Source organism: Leuresthes tenuis, unplaced genomic scaffold (assembly GCF_036924035.1).
Source record: "Leuresthes tenuis unplaced genomic scaffold, fLeuTen1.0.hap1 SCAF_20, whole genome shotgun sequence".
NCBI classification, from domain to species: domain Eukaryota; kingdom Metazoa; phylum Chordata; class Actinopteri; order Atheriniformes; family Atherinopsidae; genus Leuresthes; species Leuresthes tenuis.
In genome coordinates, this window is record NW_027325374.1 from 23235106 (window position 1) to 23257569 (window position 22464).

Genomic DNA, 22464 nt, shown 5'->3' on the forward strand with positions numbered 1-22464 from the left:
AGTTGAAGTTCACGCCACTCCTCTGCTAAGCCTGGACTTCTGAGCCACGCCCAGCTTCAAGCTGGCTTCATCGGTCTAGCAGGATGGATGTGAGTGGGTGGGGTTCAGAGGCCTCGGCAGGGTTGAACACTTGCTCACTCTATGCAGGTGGTAAAATCAAAACCTCTGTTGGCCTTTCTCCCAGGCCCATCTCATATATCTGATATTGTTGAAATAAAAAAGATAAAATGGCATAAGATATACACCTGCGTTACATTATCGGGAAGTTTAAATGATAACAGAAGGGACGGAAGCAGAGCAGAATATGATGCAACAGGGACCCCCTAAACGTTTGGGTAGGGTTAAAGCTAACCAGGTTTAGTTTCTCATGTGAAAATGGCATCTCAAATCTAATGTTATAATAACAGGTTGTTCAAGTCTTTCAAAGAACTGTTTTGATAGCGATTATCTTCTACACATCATTTTTGGACCTTGGATCTTAAGGTGTTAAAAACTGCCAGTTGGCCTTCTTTATGGAAACTGAAATAATATTTATCTATAGCGATGTCTTTAATATTTGCATTTAGCTCTTAGCTCTGCATTAGCTCTTAATGTGGTGTGTTCACCTCAGTGACCAACAGGTGGCAGCATAGAGCACAAAGAGCAGCAAAGGTTAATATAATGGTGGCGTGGAGCACAAAGCAGATATTGTCCCACAAATCCCCAAGAAAATTATGACCGCTGATTTAAGGAATCACATCTCTTTAATTAAAAAACAAACAAACAGAAGGATCTTTTAATAATACAGACAAACCATGAAATATTGAATGTTGTCTGGCACATTACATGTTTGTGTACTGTAAAAATCTTTTCTCAAGTAATGTTCTAAATTTCCATTTATCAGAAAGTAAAATCATCAACGCGCTGCATTTCATTCAATAATCCCCAACATTAACAATATAAGTGGCATGTACATTAAAAACCCACACGAGTGTCCTGTCTGCGATGAAAAATGACCCAAATTAAATAAATCAGACAATGGAGCAATTCATAAAATCCTCAAAAACTTGAACTGAACAAAAACATCAAACTATTAAATGTGGTTTGCTGAATATTAGATCTCTCCTTTCGAAGTCTCTGTTAGTGAATGATTTGAAATGTGATCATCATTTTTGATATATTTTGTCTTACAGAAACCTGGCTGCAGCAGGAGGATCATGTTAGCATTAATGAATCAACTCCCTCTGACTATTTAAATGTTCACGTTCCTCCAACCACAGGCAGAGGAGGAGGAGTGGCAGCTATCTTCAGATCAGGATTACTAATCAGTCCTAGACCCAAGATTAGTTTGAGCTCTTTTGAAGCTCTGACTCTCCAATGTGACAGAAAGATAGAAATAAGCTCATCAGTCACATGTAGATATCGTCTTGGTATTATCTGCAAAAATGATCATGAACACCTGGAAAGATAATGTACAAAATTGCCCTCAGTAAATCTAAGTAGATCTGCTTTTTAAATAATGGAGCAGATCCAATGAGAGAAAAAAAAATCTTCCCAGCTTTCTTACACAAGTATCATTAGGTACAGCTGATCAAACAGCTGTAGGACCTGATTTGGATTTGGACTGTTTTCACCCAAAAACATCTGTCTGTACTAAATTATTTACATGTCAACGATCCCATGCAGACTGTTACGGGGCATTCCTCTCTAAACACACGCGTCATTTGATATCTGATAAGTAAGCCCTTCTTGTTTAACTATGTACCAGGCATTCAATATTAATTCAAGATTACAGTCATCAAAACTGTATTAAGAAGCCTACTCCCCAATCCTTAAATTTATGCAAGACAATCATTTCTGTAAAACATAATCTGAAGAGTTTCAGTCAGGATTCAGAGTGCATCATAGCACAGAAACAGCACTGGTGAAAGTTAACAATGATCTCCTCTTAGCCTCTGATAACGGACTTGTTTCTGTGCTTGTCCTGTTGGATCTCAGTGCTGCATTTGATACGATCGATCACAGCATTCTGTTACAGAGACTTGAACATGTTATTGGGATTAAAGGAACTGCATTAGGCTGGTTTAAGTCATATTTATCTGATAGATTCCAGTTTGTTCTTGTAAACAACACGTTCTAATGTTGATTGCGTGTTATGGATGGAAAAGACATGGAAACCAAGCTGGAGGAACACATTCTTCTTGCTGTGACTTGAAACAGTTGTTGGAATCTCTACTTATTGGAGTCTCTTAAGGGCTTGTGGATAGTACTTGAGGAAGATTCTGTGGGCAATCTCATAAGTGTCTCCCTGAGGTTTGGTTGGATATTTTCTGCCATTGTAAATGAATCCCTTTTCTACCTGGAAAACTTCCTGGTTGAAGGTGTTCTGACTGAAAGGTAGTCCACTATCCAGACACTCCACAAGTGTTTGGACAAATAGCCCCCATCGCTGGGCATAGTAGTCCTCCATTAGACCCCCCCACTCCTTGCTGGCATAGTCCAGGATCTCACCATTGGGACCCCACAGAGTGAGCTGGTTTCTGGCATTCATGTCATAGAGTTGTGCCTCCATCTCATCCAGAGCTATGGATTGTGCCTGCTCTAACCATGTCCCCAACAGAAAGTAGCGGTTGCTATTCAATAAACGACTTAGTTCAGGCAAGAGGTCATATATCAGCACACCACCTGCAGTCAGCAGCTCTGGCATCTTTTTATTCTGGAAAGCGTCTGCGATATCCTGGTAAAACGATGTTGTCAGGACTTGTAGGACCTGCCGAGTCACATCCACAAGATCATACCGGAAGGTCTCCTTGGACATCAGAGAAGGAGCTGCTTCCATAAACAGTCTCCAAGTTTCAAACAAGTCAGCAGGGTCATACCAAAGGCCAGTATTCAAGTGGAAGGAAGGCCTGTGCACCAGGGGGCTGTGGTTGTGGTTTCTGTAATGCTGCACAGTGCAGTTGTAAACGCTGGCGAATAAGAGCTTCCATGCAGCAGTCAGGTTCTCTTGTGTGCTGCCGTAGCGGCGCATTGCATATAGTGAAGCCCATTTGGCCAAGTTGACTGGCTCCTTGCGCCAAGCCAGCTCGCTCATAAGCTCATAAATCACAGGATTCTGCTCAATACCCTCAGGTGTCATGCCTATGCCTACCAAGGTCGAATTTGGGAAATGCATGGCTTTGAATGGCTCTGAATTGATGCTTTCAACGGTGCCAAAGAAACCACTGTTGCCCCCAAAGTTGTGCAGCATACACCAAATAAAGGGCTGTCCATAAAAAGATTCTGTGTTGGAGAAAATTGGCTCAGTCTCTGCAAACAGATCAAGCACAATCATTCGCCCGAGGGGCACTCCATTTAGTAGTGACTGAATCTGTGCAGGCTTCCAGAATTTGGCATCACTGAAGAACAGCCAGCCTTGCATCAGCCATATTGCTTTAGGATCAACTGAGGAGGAAAACAAACAAAGAACAAGAGTAAAAAACAGGACAGTTCTTTTGTTAGCTTGAGGTAATGTGTCATCCATGGGCCATCAAACTAGGTCCCTTTTTGTACTTGTATAGAAGAAAAAAGAAAATCAGCATTAAGACAGTTGATCAGCACTGCATGACTGGCAGGTTTAAAACGTGGACAGCATGTTATTCACTCAGATACCCACCGGCAGTCATCGAGGCAAAGACGGAGCGACTGATTGCAGACAGGTAGGTGGGCTCAGAAGAAGGTGGAGTCATCTCATTAAAGGTGTCAGTGTTGTAGATGTGATCCGTGCCAAATATCTTTACCACCTGGGACAGATAGAGTGCGCCGATCTGGAGGAAAAGTGGATCACGGGGGTCTAAGATATAGGAGCATGAGTAGCTGCAGTTGAACTGAGCCCAAGGCCCCAGTCTGGTTACATTGGCTTCTGGATAAAGCCTGGAACACAAGTAGCACATTAGTGAAGAATCTCAGGCCACACAGTAATACACTGAAAGAGACAAGATGCAGGGGACAGAGAGTGTGAAAAAAAAAACAGTGTTAGGAAAGAAAGATTTAGTTAAACTTTTATTTTGAACTTTATATCATTTGTTTGAAAACGGATTCATGCAAAGTGATGTCTGAACAGGCTTCTGTTTCGGAATATGTGCATTAAAAGGTGGGTTTATAAACCTGCCATCAAGGGGAAAGGAGTGATGCAGTCACCATTTAACAGGGATAAGGGCAAATCTTTTCAGTCTTATAGTAATTTATGTTGTGGAACCCTATAATTCAAGAACAAAAGTGATGAATATGGCTGAGTGAATATGAAATAAAAACATTACTGTGGCACCAACTCTCTGATGGGCCAGAGCAAAGAACCGCTTATGTCAGGGGCTGGGGGCGGGGTTAAGCTGCAACATGCTCAGTGTGTTATTCCTGCTGTCCAACCTTTTATTTAGGGTTGGGTCCAGTCGCACCTGGAACAATTACCAATGACCTGTGCAGCATTCACCTCAGTTTGCCACTGCCTTGCTCAACAGTCTCTAAGGCTATGTTTATCACTGTTGTCAAGTGTTTCCCCCTTTAATGTCCTCACTGAAAAAATGTACATCTCATATTTTTCCAATTACTCGGTGCGATAATAATTAGAATCAAATTTTTGTTTTTTCCCACAAATTTTAGAGGTGGTAAAAGCATCAAAGTTGGAAAAAAATCATGTAATAACATGTACTTTTAATTCAGCATTCCATCCCAAAAATGAAGTGGTAAAGTTAACTCAGACAAGTTTACTTCCACAAAGATACAGTCCAGTCACCTGAAGAATGTGCTCCAGCAAACAGCAGAGCAGGGAGTACAGGAGGTAGCTGCTGTTGATCCCACTTCTTACAGCATGTAGAAATCCTGTTTGCACTGCTCTTCTTCAGTATCGGTTAGTGTCTGAAGTAGGCCTCACTGACAGTGTTCACTAACTCCAACTACTGACTAAAACAGCATCTAAAACCAGACTGGTGACTATAAGACACTGTTTGAAGAGAAAATGAGCCAGACACAGGGACAGAGGCAGGGTCAAGCATGTGTTAGGACAGATGGGGTGGCTCTGTAGTGGATGTGGAAAATCAGAAATACTGAGCCAGAACCAATTGCCTCTGAACCGCTTTGGCCTGAATAGAGGTATAAGAGTTATGAGTGTAATAAGCTAAAGCAAAGTCCTTAAACTATGTCGGAGGATGGTGTAATCGGCATTATCTCCTCCATCTGTGCTCAGCAGCAGCTGATTGGTGCAGAAATTACTCTCTCCATAACTTAGTCTGGTCTGTGGTCGCTTATAGATAAAAGGTCCAAATTAGGTTCCTTTAGCAGTGATAAGTAGCTGCATTTTTTAAACTGTCTGGACAACACATGTCAAAGATAACAGGGTTGACCTTTAAGCAGCATAGTGGGAACAATATCTAGAATGCAGAATGAGGAGGTCATCTGGGAGAACGTACGCTCTGTTGAAACTACCAAAATGGAGTTCTGATATTTTCCACTATATTTATAAAATAAATCAGATATTCACCAAGCAGGTGGGCATCAGAATCTTGAAAAGGTGAGAAGGAACCTTTAATAACTATTAGTCACATTTACAGTAATCTAGGATGATGTTTTTTGCTGGATATCATTTATCAGCAGGAAGCTGATCTAGTATCCTTTACTGCTCACTGATCAATTAAAATGTCATTCTTAATGGTTAGGGTGTGTATCTGTGTGTCTTCAGATGTGTTGGCCTTCCACTGGTGTTCAAGTTTGAGTGCAATGCTTGATCCAACGGAAGTAATTCCATTTTTGTTTCCTGGTTTTGAATGGAACATTTTGTTTAAGAATAAAATACAACGGTCGTCAGGCGTTAGCACTGATGCTGCTGTAGCTGCAGTTATATAACAGTTTTTCCTCATTAGTAAACTGTCTCTGTGATAGATGGTACATTTAGTAATTATGAGAGTGCCTACCCTTTCCAAAGTGTACCCAATCACAGCTATATTAAAGTACAGTAAAATAGTCGCAGGTAATAATTACTTTATCTAAACAGGATGGTCATATGATCCTGGTTTGTTTAGGAGTGAGATTATACAACAGTGTCCTGATCCAGTGTGATCCACAATCCTGATCCAGTGTGATGATCTAGAATCCTGATCCAGTGTCCTGATCCAGAGTCCTGATCCACAATCCTGATCCAGTGTCCTGATCCAGAGTCCTGAACCAGTGTCCTGATCCAGAGTCCTGATCCAGTGTCCTGATCCAGTGTCCTGATCCACAATCCTGATCCAGTGTGATCCACAATCCTGATCCAGTGTCCTGATCCAGAGTCCTGATCCACAATCCTGATCCAGTGTGATCCACAATCCTGATCCAGTGTCCTGATCCAGAGTCCTGATCCAGTGTCCTGATCCAGTGTCCTGATCCACAATCCTGATCCAGTGTGATCCACAATCCTGACCCAGTGTCCTGATCCAGAGTCCTGATACAGTGTCCTGATCCACAATCCTGATCCAGTGTGATCCACAATCTTGATCCAGTGTCCTGATCCAGAGTCCTGATCCAGTGTCCTGATACAGTGTCCTGATCCACAATCCTAATCCAGTGTGATCCACAATCCTGATCCAGTGTCCTGATACAGTGTCCTGATCCACAATCCTGATCCAGTCTGATCCACAATCCTGATCCAGTGTGATCCACAATCTTGATCCAGTGTCCTGATCCAGAGTCCTGATCCAGTGTCCTGATCCAGAGTCCTGATCCAGTGTCCTGATCCACAATCCTAATCCAGTGTGATCCACAATCCTGATCCAGTGTCCTGATACAGTGTCCTGATCCACAATCCTGATCCAGTCTGATCCACAATCCTGATCCAGTGTCCTGATACATAATCCTGAGTAAGAGTCCTGATCCAGAGTCCTGAGCCAGAGTCCTGATCCAGAGTCCTGAGCCAGAGTCCTGAGCCAGAGTCCTGATCCAGTGTCCTGATCCAGAGTCCTGATACAGTGTCCTGATCCACAATCCTGACCCAGTGTCCTGATCCAGAGTCCTGATACAGTGTCCTGATCCACAATACTGATCCAGTGTGATCCACAATCTTGATCCAGTGTCCTGATCCAGAGTCCTGATCCAGTGTCCTGATACAGTGTCCTGATCCACAATCCTAATCCAGTGTGATCCACAATCCTGATCCAGTGTCCTGATACAGTGTCCTGATCCACAATCCTGATCCAGTCTGATCCACAATCCTGATCCAGTGTGATCCACAATCTTGATCCAGTGTCCTGATCCAGAGTCCTGATCCAGTGTCCTGATCCAGAGTCCTGATCCAGTGTCCTGATCCACAATCCTAATCCAGTGTGATCCACAATCCTGATCCAGTGTCCTGATACAGTGTCCTGATCCACAATCCTGATCCAGTCTGATCCACAATCCTGATCCAGTGTCCTGATACATAATCCTGAGTAAGAGTCCTGATCCAGAGTCCTGAGCCAGAGTCCTGATCCAGAGTCCTGAGCCAGAGTCCTGAGCCAGAGTCCTGATCCAGTGTCCTGATCCAGAGTCCTGATACAGTGTCCTGATCCACAATCCTGACCCAGTGTCCTGATCCAGAGTCCTGATACAGTGTCCTGATCCACAATCCTGTTCCAGTGTGATCCACAATCCTGATCAAGTGTCCTGATACATAATCCTGATCCAGTGTCCTGAGCCAAAGTCCTGATCCAGAATCCTGAGCCAGAGTCCTGATCCAGTGTCTTGATACAGAATCCTGTTTCAGAGTCCGCGTCCAGAGTCCTGATACAGTGTCCTGATCCAGAATCCTGAACCAGAGTCCTGATACAGTGTCCGCTTCTGGAGTCGTGATCCAGTGTCCTGATCCAGAGTCCAGGTTCAGATCCAGTGTCCTGATCCAGAGTCCTGATCCAGTATCCTGATCCAGAATCCAGATTCAGTGTGATCCAGAGTCCGATCCAGTATCCTGAACCAGAGTCTTGATCCAGAATCCAGATTCAGTGTGATCCAGAGTCCGATCCAGTATCCTGAACCAGAGTCTTGATCCAGAATCCAGATTCAGTGTGATCCAGAGTCCGATCCAGTGTCCAGGTCCAAAGTACTGATCCAGTGTCTGTGTCCAGAGTCCTGATCCAGTGTCTAGGTCCGGAGTCCTGATCTAGACTCCTGATCCAGAGTCCTGATCCAGTGTCCAGGTCCAGAGTCCTGATCTAGACTCCTGATCCAGAGTCTTGATACAGTGTCCAGGTCCAGAGTCCAGGTCCAGGTTCAGGCCCAGTGTCCTAATCCAGAATCCTGATCCAGTGTCGACCCAGAGTCCTGATCAATAGTTCTCCAGCTTTCTGAAGTTTTTTCTTTGGACATTTTCTGCTTTTTTACTCTCTTTCAGTCCTTGTATCTGAGCATTTTCAGAGGAATGTGTTTTTCTTTGTTAACCGCCACTGAACTCTGACCTATGAATCATTCAAGCAGAAAAAAAGTCCTCTACACTTGGCAGAAAGCTGTGGCAGCTCGTTGGGGACGTAGCTTTTTTTGTAGAGCGGGGAAGCTTTTTGGAAAAGATGGTTGGGATGCACTGCTCTAATGTTTTCTGTTTAGACATATCTCAGACGGGCCAGTTATTGCAAGCATATCATCATATCTGGTGGCTGACAAGAGCTGTGTCAGCACAAAAATATTAAAGACATGTTTGAGGTCAATGAGAAATATGACACAGCTTGTCTACCTGATAACTTCGACAAGTTGATTTTTAGACAACTTGTCTAAAGATTTAGTGCACAGGTTGGTCACAATTCTTTAATGTCCATCTTCAAGCAAGATTATAGTGTTTTAAACGTTTAAATGTCAATGTTGCTATCAGTCCCCAGTTATCTATAAGTTTGAATTATTTGAGAAAAGATCACAAATATTAATTTTTTTTTTTTAAAGACAGACTTTAAAGTATGAGTCACCTGAGAATTCCTTTGGGAATGTTGCCAGAGAAGGCTGGCAGCACAGGGATCATGCCAAAAGCCCTCATTCGTGCTAAGATCTGAAACTGTGAGGAGAGAGGAGAAATGATGAGAGGATTCACTGCACAACAAGTTATCAACCAAAGGTCATCCGTCTACATATCTGAACATGATGAAAACTGGAATATCAAAAAGATTCTTAATGGGTAAAGAGGCCTAATCCACATTCACGGCCGCTCTTGCTGGTTCTGGTTCTGATGGAGGTTTCTTCCTGTTGAAAGGGAGTTTTTCTCTTCAGTGTCTCTTCATGTATGCTCTGGACAGAGGGCTGAATCGAAGAGATATTTCTGCGTAATCTGTCAGCTGAGATTTTTAAAAGATTTTTTAATTTGTTTATTTGATATTGTGTGAATTGGACTAATTTATATTTTAATTAATCTGATTTGTTTGGATTATGGTTGTATTACTATGAACTGGATAAGAATTTTCTTGACTGTGTCTTTGAAGTCAACTCAGAATACATTTGTTGTAATTTGACATATAAACATATAAATGAAACTGAACTGAATTTAACAGTTCAAAACACTCCTGAGCATACTCGAGCCAGTGGGTGACAGTGGAGAGGAGAATTATCTTATAAAAGAAAGAACCTCCCACAGAACCAGAACCAAGAAAGGTGGTGATCTTCCTCCTAGCACTGGTGTACAAGTGACTGACAATGATGAAGCAACAAGATAAAGTAACAGAAGAGGGAATCGCAGCCTTGTACAAGTCATTTTTTAAATTTCTTTTTTAATTGAATAGCTCATTTTCAAGTATCCCTTGATTTACTCCCTAATTTTGACTCTCTGTAAAATGTAGCTTTGCTTTTTTAGACATTGTGATTTGATTAATACTGCCGAATAATCCATTAGGTTCTGTTTTGCGTCCTGTTTAATACTGCAGTAGTATACAACCACATCTAGTTTGTTACATTCTAATATGTGATGGCAAACATTGCAGTACAGTAAAAACAACCTTAGCAATCATTAGCAAGTATCACTAACTCAGCAGCAATCTCGCTCCGACCTCCACTGGTTCTCGTCACACAACTGTTGTTGGCTGGCTCATCATGATAAGGCTGTCAGGACTGGATAGTGTAGTGGTATAATTTCTACCTTCCATATGGGTGACATGGGTTCAAATCCCCTACAGGAAAGGTACTACCTCCAGTAGTGCAAGACCCACCTACCCTATCTGCCAGTGTAAGTTGCCTTGCACAAACATAAACAATTCCCTCAACCTATTTCACTGCTAAGTACAGATTTTCTTAAGGTGCACAAAACTCTAATATCAAAACAGCACAAAATTTTGTTTTAGTGCATATACAGACTTTTTAAAAAGCTAGTTCTTGCTAGATGTTCCTCCACTTTTAGTTACTGGGGTTAATCTGAGTGTTGCACTTTAAGACATGAAGGCTATGGATATGCCATTCATATGTATATCCATAACTTCATACCAAAAGATTTGTAAATTGGTGTATAGATATGCAAAGAATTCTTTCCTCAGAAAACAACGAAGTGTGCTGGTGTGCGCTGCTGCAAACACATGAAGTACGTATGAAGTAGCGTGTGCGCGTCTGTCACTGTTTGACAAATGTTGTTCACACACACATGCAGATTCTGATGCTGAACTTACAAATGTTTGTCATTGACTTTGTGTCTTATGTGAGAAAGCAAAAAAAAAACAGAAACAGAACTCTTTCTCCGTCCTCAGTGAACAAACGAATCGTGTCATGCAAAAGCTTGTATGTCTGCATTTCGTATCGGATCGATTGCACCATCTGCATCTGAAAATGGAACACAGAACAACTACGCGACGCGTTCGTGTACGCGGAGTGGTGCGCACGGTGGTATCTACTATATGAGACTGGCAGACAGATCAGGGTGAAAGCAGGATGATTCTGGTAACTGACCAATCAATCATGCATCTCTAAATATGATTATATCTTTCAAGGAATCTGCTTTTTCTTTGTTATTTGGAAAGAAAACACACTTTGTAAAACTGAGTGCTTGTAGCCCTTTCATTGTCAGTCACAGCCTATGATTTTCTCATTACGGAAGCTCTGATTCTACACGCTAACTTTAGTGTGTTGAATTTCAAGGAGCTGTCAATACTTGGAGGTGCAGTTGGTTCACATGCCAGGACTGTGGCAGAGGCCCACCAAACTTGTATACATTCGCCATGCGGTTCCAGGCAAGAAATGCTGGTCCAGAGAAGAATTCTTCAATTTCTGACTGGTTTAGTCCAAGAGCACGGTACACCTAAAGGTGAAATAAAGAACTCATTAGTTTATAGATACATCCAGCTGCACAACAGTATTAAAACATGAATAGACCATCTACCTCTGTCAATGCCCTCTATCATTTCTGTTGGACTTTCTGAATTTAAATGACTATTTATAAAGCCACCTTACAAACAATAAAATATAAAACAAACATTGTAACAGTCTGTGTGTAGAAACAGGTTCTTTTGCCATTTTACCTTCAGAGTGTCAGTTTGAGGATTTCCTCAAACATTCCACAGTGCTGAGGCATCAGAAATGGGTAAGTTAAAAGCTCAATTCCACTCCCATGCATATATAGTGGGACAAGGTCAGAGGTCCAACCGACTGGCCAAGTTTAGCTGCAACCGTAGCTGGACTCCAGGGTGCATGCAACCATGCTGACTGAAACCTCCTCTGCCTCCCCCACCAGCATGAAGAGGCAACTGAACCAGAACATAGCTGCAGGTCTAGATGGTGTCAGCTCATGGTCCTGAAGACCTGTGCAAAACAGCTAGGTGGGATTCTACAGCACCTCTTTAAGCCCGAGTCAGGAGAATGTCCCAGACATCCTGCCTTGTTTTAGTACCAAAAATGTCTCATCAATCTTTCCTCGGGGACTACTGACCCATTGTCCTAATATCTTACATCATGAAAGTCCTGTGGAGACTGTTATTGGCTTGCCTCAGAAGTCAAGTGAACACCTTTGACCCACTAGTTTGCTTATTGTCCTTGGGTTGGTGTTGAAGATGCCATAATCTATCTACTTTGATAAAGCCACTGTCATCTGGACACAGCAGGCAGCACAGTGAGGATCATGTTCTTTGATTTCTCCGGAGCTGTTAATGAAATACAGCCTGCACTGTTATGTAAGAAGCAGCAGAAAATCCAGGTGGATGCCTCCACAACCCCCTGGATCATTGACTACCTGACAAACAGACCACAGTTTGTGAGACTGGAGAGTTGTGTGTCTGAGAAGGTGGTCAGCAGCACAGGAGTACCACAGGGGACTGTACTCTCGCCGTTTCTCTTCACTCTCTATACCTCAGACTTAACTTATAACTCAGAGTCCTGTCATCTCCAGAAATACTCTGACTCTGCAGTTCTTGCTCAGCATAGGAAGTTGATCAATTACTCTGTGGCATGGTATGGGAACAATAACCTAATTTTGATATTTAGAAGACCAGGAATGAGTCTAACACCATTTTCATCCTGAGAAAAGAGTTGGATGTGGAGGAAGACAACAAATACTTTGTGTTCACCTGGACAACAGACACTGAAGCTGTCAACAATTAGGTACATAAAAGACTGTAGGAAACAGATCCTTCAGTGTTTGCACCAAGATGTTTTCTATCTTCTATCAGCCTGTGGCGGAGAGTACAGTCTACTTTGCAGCATCATTAGAGCCAGAGACTCAAAGAAACTCAACAAACTGATAAAGAAGGCTGGCTCTGTGCTGGGGACTGCTCTGGAGTCCCTGGAGCTGATTTTAAATGTAGAATGCTGAATTAGTTAATGAATTCTTAATTCTAAAAGTATTAGTGGTAAAATGGAGAGCCATTTGGGAGCCGAAAGAGCCGGATCTTCTTGGTGAACTGAGCCAAATGATCTGGCTCACTAAAAAGAGCCGAAATTCCCATCACTAGCAGGAAGCAAGAAAGCGCCTATAACACCAGTGGAACCGGCCGGGACCCAGAAATATCAGCTTGGGGTTCTGACCACGGAAAGAACCTTGAGGGCTGACCACCTGGCGGACTGTCAGAAAAGTTTGCATATTATCATTATATAAAAGTCACAGCCAGAGAGGCCATTTCATGTCAAAACTTCACAAGGAGAAGTTGGGAGACAAAGAGAACTGTGTTTTAAGAAGGAATGTTGTCTCCCCACGGATCGTTATCTTTATAGCTCCCCAAATAAGGGGATGACTCCAAACTCAGGAGATATACCAGACCTGGGCACATAGAGGATTGTATGTATGTGTGTGTGTGTCACCTAATAAAAGAGCAAGGGAGGCAACCACTCGTTGGAGAACTCTTGTGAATCTGCAGAGAGAAGGTTCGTGTGTTGTTCTCCCCTTGCAAGTAAAATTCTGAGGCCTCTGAGGGATTTCTTGGTTGCATGCCGTTGTCTGCGAGTTAATTTTTCTAACATTTTGGTCCTTCGAGCCGGACGCGAACACTTTGTACGAGGGTTTCTACCGGGAGGGCCGAAACTCTGTAGACTGTGCACAGCCCGACGAGGTCGGAGGAAAGACGCACGGGGCTAAAATTCTCCGTTCGCCAGAGAAGGCCCTTTCTGGCAAAACTCTTTGCGAATGACGGCATCCAAGCGCAGTTCTACAACGGACAGTGGATGAGACCAAGAAAAAGAAAAAACAGCTGAATCGTGAGTAACATTTTTATAAATATATGAGAGGTTTGAGTCCTCGCCTTAGAAAAAGGAAGGAGGGTTGAAAGTCCCTGCCAAAGTACGGTGGGTTTAAGTCCCAACCTTAGAAAATAAAATAAAAGACAAAAAATAAAAGAAGTGATTAGGGAGGTTAAAGTCCCCGCCTAAAAGAAAGGGTGTTTAGAAACCCTGAGGGCTTACCACCTGGCAGACCTCGCCAGTGACTCTACTCACAGTAAGGCTGCAGGCCCCTTTTAAGTTTTGTGCTGTGGTTGGTGCTAACACAGGTGCCGATTTGATTTAACCAATACTTTACCCACCGTTAATAAGCTATCCCACTATTTAGTACGAGACCTGTATTAGAAGTGATATCAAGACAAAAGGTCCCATATCTCTCTAATCCCAGCCCTTTGCTAATAACCAACACTGTAGTGTTAAGTCATTATATCACTATATGTCCTGAGCGAATCTTAAGGTTTCTGTTAATGTTAAATAAATAACCATATATAATCACTAGCTGTGTTTTATGTTTCTTAAGTAATTCTGGTCAATTCAGATGAGAACTCTCTCCTTCAGTAATAAGCTAATAAGTTTATAACTTCTGATCCTGTTTCCTCCCAATTTGGAAGGGAGGTGGTGCCCCTCAAGGTAAATGAAAATTACATGAATTTCATATCTAGAGCGCTACATGAGCATAAATTTCCAGTATTCTCCATCATACGATTGGAAAAATCTCCCAACCTCAAGAAGCCAAAATGTAGTTGTAAAACACATTTAAAACATATCATGTCTTAAGTCCAAAAAAGCTCAAAATCTAACAGCCAATATACACAATTGAATGCACACCTGTTTTGCTTTGGACTACCATTTCTCAAAAGGTCAATTTACACAGTAACTTTTTTTTTCCAAACAAATCCAACAACATCAATAAACTCATTCAAAACTCAAATACTAACCAAACAACTTGGAAAATATACCCGTTCCAATACCTCCACTTGGTTTTATCCTCTCATGTAATCTAGGATGTCACCAACACCTGAAGTCAGGAAGTGCTGGGTTGGCCTCTCCCAAACAACAATCCTCAAAGGTGGGTCCAAACTAGGGATGGGCTTTATAAGTGATTTTTGAGGTCGCCAATCAAGCACATTAAAGTCGATTAATCGTGACATCATCATCAAACTAACATTAATCACCAAAGCAGTTAAAAGTTTTAGTTGTTTGCTGTTACGCAAGCGTTTAGTTACAAGTCATTTTTGTTCGTCTAGTCTGAAGCGCAACATTTTTGTGACAGTTTCATCACACTGGCTTCAGCCTGCAAAATGTACATTTGACTTTGTTGCCCAGTTGAGTGAAATGTTGCCATGCCATACAAAAATCAGTCAACTCTTTAAAAAAATTAATAAAAAAATTCTTGACTATGTGCGCCATTCAGACTAATAAATTAGTCATGCGCACCCCTAGATGCTAATGTTAAGTATGAACAAAGAAATAAAACATCCAACACCCAATGAAAGTAACTGAATTAACTTGTGACTATGCGCTTACTCTAAACCTACTTAATGACAACTTTAACACATTGCCAACACCAACAAACTCGGGATAGTAACTGTAGCAAGATTACAATGGCAATGATAAAATAAAGCAAAAATTAGCAAATGTACAATAGAGGTTAATGGACAAGATCAATGTATGTAAGGGACAAGTGGTGAATAGATAACATTTTACCCACATTTAAAAGCACATTTTAACTACCAAAGTTGACCAAAGTGCAGTGCACAACATGGCCTTAAAAGTATTCCTTTCAAGAACAAACACAATATTTAAATCCCACTATCAACTGCACCAGATGTTTCCCAGTGTAGGGTTTAATATTTTTCATCTCAGTTAAAGTCTGGGAAATCTTTTATAGTTTAGGATCCAGTTTTATCTCGATTTCCTTTCCATTACAGTGATTGGATTCATACACCCATCCATTTTCTATACCCACTTAATCCAATCAGGGTCACGGGGGGCTAGAGCTTATCCCAGCTGCCATTGACCAAGAGGCGGGGTACAACCTCGACAGGTCGCCATTCCATCAAAGGATCACACAGAGACAAACGACCATGCACACTCACAGTCACTCCTATGGTCAATTTAGAATTATGTGCAACTCTACCCATTCAGCTCTCATTTTCTGTTTTTTAGGTTGCCCCTGGAGGCATTACTCACTTTTTAAGAACAATCTAAAATGTACTGCATTCAATTTTGGTTCCCCAAATATATTTGAAAACCTTTAATTTAAAACCGCGTCTAACGAGCCAGTTTGCTGTGCAAACACTTATCAACCCCTAGTCTCAAGAATGAGGTTTCGGTCCTAGGTTGTTCTTAAATTTGGTAAGGCTATCACAGTCTTTCACAATCATACAACCAATGCTACCCCCACTGTCCAATTGATGACTCTGATCTTCACATCCCTTTTTTTTTTTTAATTCCCACTCAAACTTTAATACAAATGGCGATTGTGCTGTTATTCTCTCAGAGCAAACCTTCGGAATAATCTCTTATAAATCAGATCAGGTGAGTCAATGGAATATTTAAAATATTTTTTAAATACCCACCTTTATAGAGCTAGATAAAGCTTTTTATAGACACCCAACAGCGTCTTATGTTTTGGTTTGTCTTAACTTGGACTGTCCATAACTGTTCATATATCAATTTACAGTTTCTATTATTTGTAAGCTAACTTTGAAGGTAACTTTCAAAGTAAAACCTTAAAAGTTTACACACTTGTGAATCAGATGTTTCAGTATTTCATATTCATGGGAGAAAAGGGGTTTGCAATTTTTCAGTAGCACTGTATGTGGCTTGTGTCACTATTTTGACATTTAGCACTTCAAACAAGGTTGTTTTATAAGGCCAGATATATTCATCATTCTTACCTCTTGCCACAGGGCTTCCTGGCCAGTGAAAGCAAGTGGCAGGTTGATTCCATTGAGTGCCATCCAGTCAATCTCTCTTTCCCATCTCACCCAGTCCCACCACACAGAGGAATAGCTAAAAGTGCAAACGTTCTGGTAATACCGGAATCTAAATATAGAAACAGAAATTTCTTGGTAAGTTTTATTACCACACAGGTAAGCTTTCAACATGATGTATAAAAGCACAACATAACATTTATCTTATTTACATTTAGAAGATGTGAATAAGAAAAGGTGAAAGGAAATGAAAAAAAATATTTTTAATAACTTGCATTACTGTGGAAAAAAGTTATGTGCTTCCTTAAGGTCCTCTGGGTCTGTTTGATCTCCCAGAGATGAAAACATTTTCTGAAGAAGAGCAATTTCCATTTTCCTTGTGTGGATAGGTTTTTAGGTTTGTTTCCAGTTCGGACAGCTACTTCATTTGCTGAATTACAACCCCTAACACTACCACTAACATAACCTGTACCGCCTCAGTCAAATTTATTCACTTCAAACCATCAACGGAAACATGTCCGATTCATGTTTCTTATTTGTGGTTTGTCAAAAAATGGGCTAAGAACGGAAACCTAGCATCATTCTCTATTGTTCATCAATTATCAACAGAGTACTGTATCAGCTAATAAATTACATGCAACATTTCAGAATCCTCCAACCCCGTCTATAATGTCACTACTTACGAGCAATACTGGGATTGAATTGATAAACTTGAAGGATGGGATAAAATGTGTTTCCTAGCATCAATTGACCTTCACTGGTCTCTAGCTTATGTATCTGAACATCAAACTGATGCCAGTTTGTTAAATGCGCTACGAGAGAAAATAAGACTTTAGATCTACTGTACACGAATGTTAAAGATTCCTGCAGCTCCACTGCCCTCCCAGTATACAGTACGTCCAACACGGCAACACTGGACTGCGAGAGAAAACCTTCCAGACACCCTGCTGCCTCAAACTTCCTCTGTGGGAGATCATGGTAAATGTAAGTACAGCTAAATTCACTGCACGGACGCTGCCTTTAAGTTACTTTAATGGGGGTAGCTGCAGCTCAGAAGGTAGTGGAAGTCTTCAAATTGGAGGGTAATCTTGGGCAAGGTACTGATCTCCACATTGCCTCTCAGTGTGTTCTTAAATTATCAATGTCAATTTTGATCAAAACATCTGCTTCATATATAATAAATTGTGATTTTGAATGATGACGATTGTAAAAATCAGGATTTTATTAGTTTGGAAATGCTGTGACCACCAGTTGACCACCAACACGTTTCTCTCATTGATTTGGCTCAGAATAAAATTGGTTCAGTGCTCCAGGTGATCATGATAAGTAAAACCTTATTAAGGGAAATGTCTTTATTTATTCAATACTGAGATTTGTTTATTTAACTTCAGTTAAATCACCTCACCTCTGCTCTGTGTCTTTCTATTAATGTGACTACTGTCAGTTCACGCTTGTGCTGTGTTGAAAGTTATTTGGATAACTGTTTTTTCTAAATGTTGCTTTTGCTCTGTAAAGCACTTTGGGTTAGGAAATCATTGTCTTGCCCAAGGACACTCTGACATGTGGAGGGGCTGGGGATTGAGATACTAACCTTCAGATTAGAACACCGAGTTATGGTCAACCCCTCAGAAATATTAAAAACTGAGGGTGAGGGTAACAGTCCTAATGAAGCCAGTACGCTTCATCCTCTGTTGTTTCAAGCAGCTCCATTTTTATATATATATATATATATATATATTGTTCACTAAAATAACACTTCCTAGATCTCAATGAATAAAATATTCCAGTTGAAAATCGTTATTCATTACATGCTGGAATGTGTTGACAACAAAATAACAAAAATGATCCGACGTAAATCAAATTATTATCCCTTGAAGGTCTGGATTTGGAATCCTACTCAAAATAAAAGTGGAAAATCACATTCCTGGCAGGCTGATCCAACTTCAGTGGACAAGTCAAAACAAAATGAGGCTCAGTAGTGTGTGTGTGGCCTCCACCTGCCTGTAGGACCTTCCTACAACACCTGGGCATGCTCCTGATGAGGAGGCGGATGTTCTCCTGAGGGATCTCCTCCCAGACCTGGATTAAAGCATCAGTCAACTCCTGGACAGTCTGTGGTGCAACGTGGTGTTGGTGGATGGAACGAGACATGATGTCCCAGGTGTGCTGGATTGGATTCAGGTCTGGGGAACGGGCAGAGCAGGCCATAGCATCAATGCTTTCATCATGCAGGAACTGCTGACACATTTAGCCACATGAGGCCTAGCATTGTCATGCATCAGAAGGAACCCAGGGCCCACTGCACCAGCATATGGTCTCACAATGGGTCCGAGGATCTCATCCTGGTACCTAATGGCAGTCAGGGTACCTCTGGCTAGCACATGAGGGCTGTGCAGCCCTCCAAAGAAATGCCTCCACACACCATTACTGACCCATCACCAACCGGTCATGCTGAAGGATGTTGCAGGCAGCAGAACGTTCTCTACGGCATCTCCAGACTCTGCCGCATGTGCTCAGTGTGAACCTGCTCTCATCCGTGAAGAGCACAGGGCGCCAGTGGCGAATCTGCCAATCTTGGTGTTTTCTGGCAAATGCCAGTCGCCCTGCACGGTGTTGGGCTGTGAGCACAAGCCCCACTTGTGGGCATCGGGCCCTCATGCCACCCTCATGGAGTCTGTTTCTGACAGTTTGAGCAGAAACATGCATATTAGTGGCCTGCTGGTCATTTTACAGGGCTCTGGCAGAGCTCCTCCCATTCCTCCTTGCACAAAGGAGGACGTAGCAGTCCTGCTGCTGGGTTGTTGCGGACCCTTCCAAGTCTCCTGGTGTACTGGCTTGTCTCCTGGTATCCCCTCCATGCTCTGGACACTGTGCTGAGAGACACAGCAAACCTTCTTGCCACAGCTCGCACTGATGTGCCATCCTGAATGAGCCGCACTACCTGAGCAACCTCTGTGGGTTGTAGACACCGCCTCATGCTACCTCTAGGAGTGAGAGCACTGACAAAATACAAAAGTGACCAAAACATCAACCAGAAAGGATGAGGACAGAGAAATTATCTGTGGTCACCACCTGCAGTACCACTCCTTTATAGGGGTTGTCTTGCTAATTGCCTCTCATTCCCACCTGTTGTCTGTTCAATTTGCACAACAGCAGGTGAAACTGATTCACAGTCAGTCAGTGCGATTACATGCGTGCCATCGGATCGGATTAATGGCTAAATTACACTAAAACTAAATTATTCAGTTCATGTAGACAGCTTAATCTGACAAAAACAAACAAACAAACAAAAAAAAACGGATCGGATCGGGTTACTCGTGATCGAATTAAGACCCCGAGATAACGTTCTGCGCATGCTCGATTTTTTCCCGCCATCGTCACCCGGAAGTCAAAAGGAGACGATATTACTGTTGTTGTCGGCGCCGTCAGAAACAAACAAACAACGCGATGGAGAATGCGCCATAAGCAGCTCATCACAGATGGAGAAGGACGCAGCTTCATCTCGCTCTGCGTTCGCCATCTTTCTGAATGCCTGAGTTTGTTGTTGTTGCTGAAGACGTGAACAGGAAGTGGCTCTATTAGGATAGCTGAAATGGGTACAGCGCCACCTATCGTACCTGGGTATGACATGCTTTGTGCCAGTGATTCCATTCATTCACTGCCATATATCAAGCAAGGATAATTACCCTCAGATAAGGAGCAGAACCCAACTATAGCTATAATCCAGTTCATCTCATCATGTATTTTGTAGACCCTCTGAATGGCATATGTACATGGAGAGTAAAGAGAGCAGAGGGAGGAGAGGTGCAACATGGGAGCTCCCCCAGCTCCCCCAGTGTTGCTTCCTAACTGGGACTGGATAGTGTAGTGGTATGAATGCCACCTTTTGTGTGGGAGACCTGGGTTAAAATCCCTTTATTTTTTGAGCAGTGTATTTTGCTCTTGCATGTCAGCAGACTGCATGTTTTTTGTGACTTACTGCATATATAATCATGTCACTAAAGGGGCATAAAAGGACAATCAATAAGAAAGTGGACAATCTAACATCTGATTCTCCAGTAAATTCTGACTTTCAGTTCTCCTGAGGATCCTTAAAGCTTAGTGACAATTTCATTTCAAAAACACAAACCAAACCTGTTGTACAAATACACAGAGGCTGTGTTGAATTTGCAGATGAGTTGGTAATGACATCCAGTCTGACCCAAGCCAAAAGTCACAACACTCCTGACATCATCCATTTTGATCTCTTCACAATATAACAAAGTCTCAACCAAGCATTTAACTGCCATTTTTTACTAAAGCATCAAGTAATCAATCACTGAGTCACGTTCTTGGGAAAACCATCCAGAGCCATGCTTGCCAGTAACATCTAATAACTGCGCACATGTCAAAGCGGGGGTGAGCCAATGCAGGTCAAATGCACAATAGATCATTTTAGGAAAGGATCCTTTAAAAGGGCCTGGCCACAGCACAAGTGTTCATAGTGCTCTTATGACAATACTTAAATCTTTTGATGTTCCCAGATGCTGTTAAAAAAGCTCAACACCTCATCCCAACATCCGGCGTACACCAGCCTGAAAATGATTTGGTGGGAAAACTATTTCAAATAAGCAGTTTTGCTGAGGTCAGTAAAATTTAACAGTAAATGAAAGCTTCACATTTACAACAGTCACACACACTTATTATTTGTCACAGGACAGCATAGAACAGGTTAGACTGCCTTTACACCCCAGGGTTCTTCTACAACCTTATATCCTGTGAGGGGAGCAAAGACTATTTCCTGTTGATTTGAGCTGCTCACAAAGAGTAGAAAGGAACCGAGAAACAGGTTATTAACCCAGGCAAAGCATCTGGGACTTTGCTTTTAAACTGTTTTACAATACAAGCTGAAATGTATGTACATTTAAAATGTCAATATACTGATTACCTAGAGACTAATTTGAACGTTTTTCAGCAGTTTGGTCATTAGATTAGATAGGTAGACATATCAAACATATGTCACATGTTGTTCGTCCGAGGTTGGATTCTCCTCAGGTGAAGATGACTTTTATCAATATCTTTTTTGTGTAAAATCAAAGAGAATGGGGCTTATTTTTGTCCTGCCTGTAAACGACATCAGTGGTGAACAGCTGAGTTGCTCCAGGGAGGCTGGGCTGCTCACCTGTGCGGTGTGTTAATGCGCAGGACGCCGCTGAGCTTCGGCAGCGGACTGGGCACATCCAGTTGGTTTCCACACCAGGAAACATGGCAGTTGCAGAAATATTTCAAATAGTTGTAAATCCCAGAAGCCACGGCCACTCCTGAACTGCCTGTGGCGACTATCTTATCATTTTTGGTGGATCGGAGCTCACACACATCGAGGCTGTCATTGGAGAGACTCCTGTTGACTGAAACTATGAACTCCGTCGATCTGTGACCGAGCAGCCGTTTGAGCAGCCCGACCACCGCTCTCCCCTGCGCCTTGTCGCTAGCTTTCGGTCTGATGTGGTCCAAAGTGGGAAACTTACTGTGTGCAGTTACTGTGAAACAAAAGGTAAGCAGCAGAGCCACGCAGCAGCTGAATCTGAGTGACATTTTCAGACCAGCTCAGATGAAACCACTCTGAAAGGGGTTTTAAAAAAACACTTTATTTGCTGATAACCAGGAAACGATATTCACTGGCCAATCAACGCGAGAGAACTGCCACCTCTATTCTGAATGTCAGCCAATGAGAGGACGCAGTTTCTTTCACGTTGATACATGTGATCATTCTATCATGTGACATTACAATTTCGGAAGTGGCTTGACCGATAAAGTGCGTGATGTCTCGTGACTAACTCTCCCTCTCGACTAACGCATAAAAGTCCAAGGTGAAGAAAAACCAGTTGAACCTGCTCACAGATGAAACATCTCATTGTTTTTC

General features: G+C 42.2%; 1 protein-coding gene across 1 annotated transcript; it reads right to left on the minus strand.

Moving 5' to 3' along the window:
- Positions 1 to 724: 724 nt before the first annotated feature.
- naglu (N-acetylglucosaminidase, alpha) lies at positions 725 to 22198 on the minus strand. Its single transcript, XM_072373586.1, has 6 exons — positions 21724 to 22198; positions 16527 to 16674; positions 11072 to 11218; positions 8916 to 9001; positions 3635 to 3891; positions 725 to 3423 (listed from the first exon to the last, which is right to left on the minus strand). The coding sequence occupies exons 1-6, from the start codon at positions 22134 to 22136 to the stop codon at positions 2216 to 2218; spliced, it is 2259 nt and encodes a 752-aa protein (XP_072229687.1). The 5' UTR covers positions 22137 to 22198; the 3' UTR covers positions 725 to 2215.
- Positions 22199 to 22464: the final 266 nt, after the last annotated feature.